General features: G+C 42.9%; 1 protein-coding gene across 2 annotated transcripts in view; it reads right to left on the bottom strand.

Annotated features, from left to right (window-relative positions):
- gabrb1 (gamma-aminobutyric acid type A receptor subunit beta1) overlaps positions 1–598 on the bottom strand; it is a 37,026-nt gene extending 36,428 nt beyond the window's left edge. For both annotated transcript variants that reach the window (XM_025010230.2, XM_017434836.3), the window contains exon 1: positions 90–598. In XM_025010230.2, the coding sequence (XP_024865998.1) occupies positions 90–172 (83 nt within the window). In that variant the 5' untranslated portion in view covers positions 173–598. The remainder of the gene's footprint in view (positions 1–89) is intronic.
- Between the last annotated feature and the right edge of the window lie 2,914 nt (positions 599–3,512).

The following is a 3,512-nucleotide window of genomic DNA, read 5'->3' as shown; positions in this document are numbered from 1 at the left end:
GGGGAAGCAGAGAAGAGATTTCCAGGTCAGAAATGTAGAAACGTAAGAAGCGCTCGGGCCCGGCTGGAATAAGACAGCTCAGCTCTCACCTTTGCGCGCCGCAGACCACAGAGACCAGCAGAGACCAGCTGCAGAACCAGCAGCACCCCCGGTCCAGCGTGGTAATCCACATCGCTGCCCAACTCTCTGCCTTTCCTGCCACGCGAGCTCCTCACGGCTGCAACTTCGGCTGCAGAATCGTTATTCCAAAAAAGCAACGCATGCGCGTCCTTTTCCTTCAACCAGCCTCCGAGAGTTAGTGGCGAGACGAGTTTGGGTGGGTGGGTGGTGGTGGTGTGTGGGTGTGTGGGGGGGATTCAGATAAGAGTGACAGAATCACCTGCAGAGCGATGGTTGGAGCAGGGAGCCGCGCGCCGGGCACGAGGCGGCTCCATCCGGCCGTCAGCCTCAAACTTGGAGACGGAGAATGACGAGCGCGCCTTTCCGGTCACCTTTGGGGAAAACAGAGCAAGAAGGGAGGAGGAAGAGAGGGGGGAGTATAGGGAGGGAAGGGGGCGGCGCCGCGCGAGCACGTCCGAGGAGCTGCGCACTTTTCCTGTCCGCGTGACGGGCTGCGGCGCAACTTCCTCACCTGTTAGAAATAAGCGTTAATGACGCGTCACGTGACGGGAGACGGGTCCCATCAGAGCTTCATTGTGAGGAGGAATATTCACAACTTCTGTCTGTTTCTGCTCTCATGACCCCTGACCTTTTCCCAGATCCAGCTCCCGTCCAGCTCGCATCACATCCTGAGTTTGTATTTTTCTCCCCAGACTTCAAGATCAGAAACACCTTTCATCGGGTTGGTCATTCATGGTGGCCATCTTGGACTGGGCTGACTCCAAAACTTTATCATTTCTAGATGTTCATCCATTGATGACTTCCTGAAAGTTCATTAAAATCTGGTTTCTGCTTCATGAGATGTTTTGCTTACAAATCCTGACACACAGAGGTGTGTGGTTAAATTAGAGTTTCTCTCTTTGAGTTTTTAACAACATGCCATAAATGATGTTCTTAATCAGACTTTTCTGACTGGTTTCACATCATTTCGACTCAGATTACAACATGTCGAAGCAGAGATTAATTAAAGATTATTACACAAACGGTTCTTAGAAACACTGATTCCTATTTTTAGGAAGAAATGTTGTAAAAGTTCAACACTGACCAAAGAGACGCAGTGATTTCACGACCAAAACATAGACAATGTGTTCTTAAAGGCCTAGCATTCCTTAAAGGAATGCATGTCTGCTGCATTTCATGCAACATGCAATGTGATGTTGCACAGAACAGAACTCGGATCATCTGGTCCTGACTGAGCAAGATGTCCAGTGAGAAGAAAATGAAGAAAAATCCATCAAATAGAGGCTTTTTATAAATTTATTTGAATTCATGTCTGAGAGAAACAACTCTTTGGTGTTTAGACTTTTGATTTTATGGCACGGAGTGAGTTCTCTCTCCTCTTTATCCACATCACCCCGAGGTGTCCCTCACATGACAGCACCATCGTCCCACTCCTCCGTCTGCTCCTGCGTTCCCTCCATCTGCCTCGTCAGCTCTTCATCCTCCTCTCTCCGTCTGTAAAACAAACTGTGGGAACTCCTGGTAATAAAACCTGAAACATCCAGTTAGAAACCGACTGGACGCTGTGGGTGGGGGGGAATTAGCTGAAGGTGGCTGTTTCTGGTGTATTTTGTCACGTAATTATGTCTAATTCTGTTTTTTACATATTAAATGGGCTTAAGATGATCTTATTGTTTTCTTCTTTAGAGTTTCTTTTTTACTGTTTACCTGCTTCTGCATGCTTTCTACTCTTTTAACCATTCATATATCAAAATCTGCATCTTGTGTTTATAACTTTTGTGCATTTTGAATTATGCAATTTGAACTTCATTTTCGAACATTTTCCCCATCTGTTCTCTTTCTTTTTTTATGCCCATTTTAGCTTCTCTCCTCTTTATTTGAACCCACAGCTCAGTTTCAGATTCAGTCATTTTTTTTACAGAAAACGTGTGCAGTTGTGAGATTATTTTCTTATTTTCCACTAAGAAAAGAAACATGTTAGTTTGTTAAACTGAAGCTGTTTTTTTGAGGATTATGTTGGGACCAGTTGGGATTTCAATACATTTAATCTGGGAGTTTTTACAAGTCTTGCTGTGATGGAGACTAATAAAAAACCTATAAATAATTAATAATCTAAAAGTGAAACCTCCCCAGAACAACAAACTCATGCCTGTCTCAGGGTCAATCAGTGAGCTCCTGATGAAGCTTCAGATGATTTGCATGTTTGATTTTCTAACTTCAGGTTAAACCGTTCACCGTCGCCACCTGGTGGGTTTACAGGCCTGTTGAAACCTCATGCAGTCTGAGACACATCAAACTTTGGTGCAGAAAGAATCTGGAGTTTCTCTTTAGACCACATTTAGCCTGATTATAGTTTCAGCTGCAGGTTCATTTGCAATCTGTTCTTCCTTTGTTGCTTTTTGCAGCCTAATCTGACCCACAAAACATTTCGCCGAGACATATTTATCAACAAAAGGAGGCTGCGTGCCTCAGATTTAATGACTGCTTGATTACATTTTAGATGCACAATCACCCTAATTATTTCTCCTCAGCATGATGGCTCGGTAGCATCCGAACTGATCCCAAAACAGAGTTAGATGTATCGATGGAGTCACACCTTAAACATGCAGCAGAAAGGCTGAGCACCTGGAGAATCATCTTCCACGTGCAAAAAGAGTTCTTATCCCACCATGTTTCCACTCACAAGACAAACAACATGAAAAGGTCCACCATTCCTTGAAATATTCTGCTAATAGAAAGATGCTATGGGCAAAAAACAGGTTTCCAGAAAAAATAATGTTAACCTCTTTATGTCTGTAAAATTAAAGTCCCTCAAAACAATTATGTCCTCATTTGTTTCTCAGTGGTTTATTTGTGACACAGCTAGTTTTTTGCCCTTTGATGTAAACTGTAAAGCATTAAAAATGTGACTTAGTAGATGTCAACAATAATAAAACAGCATTTAATCGGTTTGGGTGGAAAACAGTTTGCTTTGTTTTGTTACTTTTCTGTTCTGACAAAACGTGCACATGAATTTAATCCTTTCTGTGGCAGAATTAAATCTTTAAAACAGGTAAAAAATAATGATAATCATAAAACGCACGAACTTTCACAGCACGTGCAATCAACGTGTTGCTGCCATCTAGCGGCGGATCAGGTTTCCTACAGCAATCTAATATTTTTGAAATATTTCAGTTGGTTTTTCTATTTATCTCCCGCCACCTAAAATGAGATATGGATGATGGTGTTTTGGCCCATGTCTGCGTAATGCGAGTCCATGTGTCTTATCTGTTAGCAAAATACCTCATGAAGGACTGGATGGATATTAATGAAACTTTCTGGAAGTAATCACCGGAAGCACATCTTTAGGTAAGAAAATCACCAAGATCAGATGGAGGGGAAGATGCCAGACA

Source organism: Kryptolebias marmoratus, linkage group LG10 (assembly GCF_001649575.2).
Source record: "Kryptolebias marmoratus isolate JLee-2015 linkage group LG10, ASM164957v2, whole genome shotgun sequence".
NCBI lineage: Eukaryota > Metazoa > Chordata > Actinopteri > Cyprinodontiformes > Rivulidae > Kryptolebias > Kryptolebias marmoratus.
Note: the sequence above shows the minus strand (reverse complement) of the source record. Positions and strands in the feature narration are given on the sequence as shown.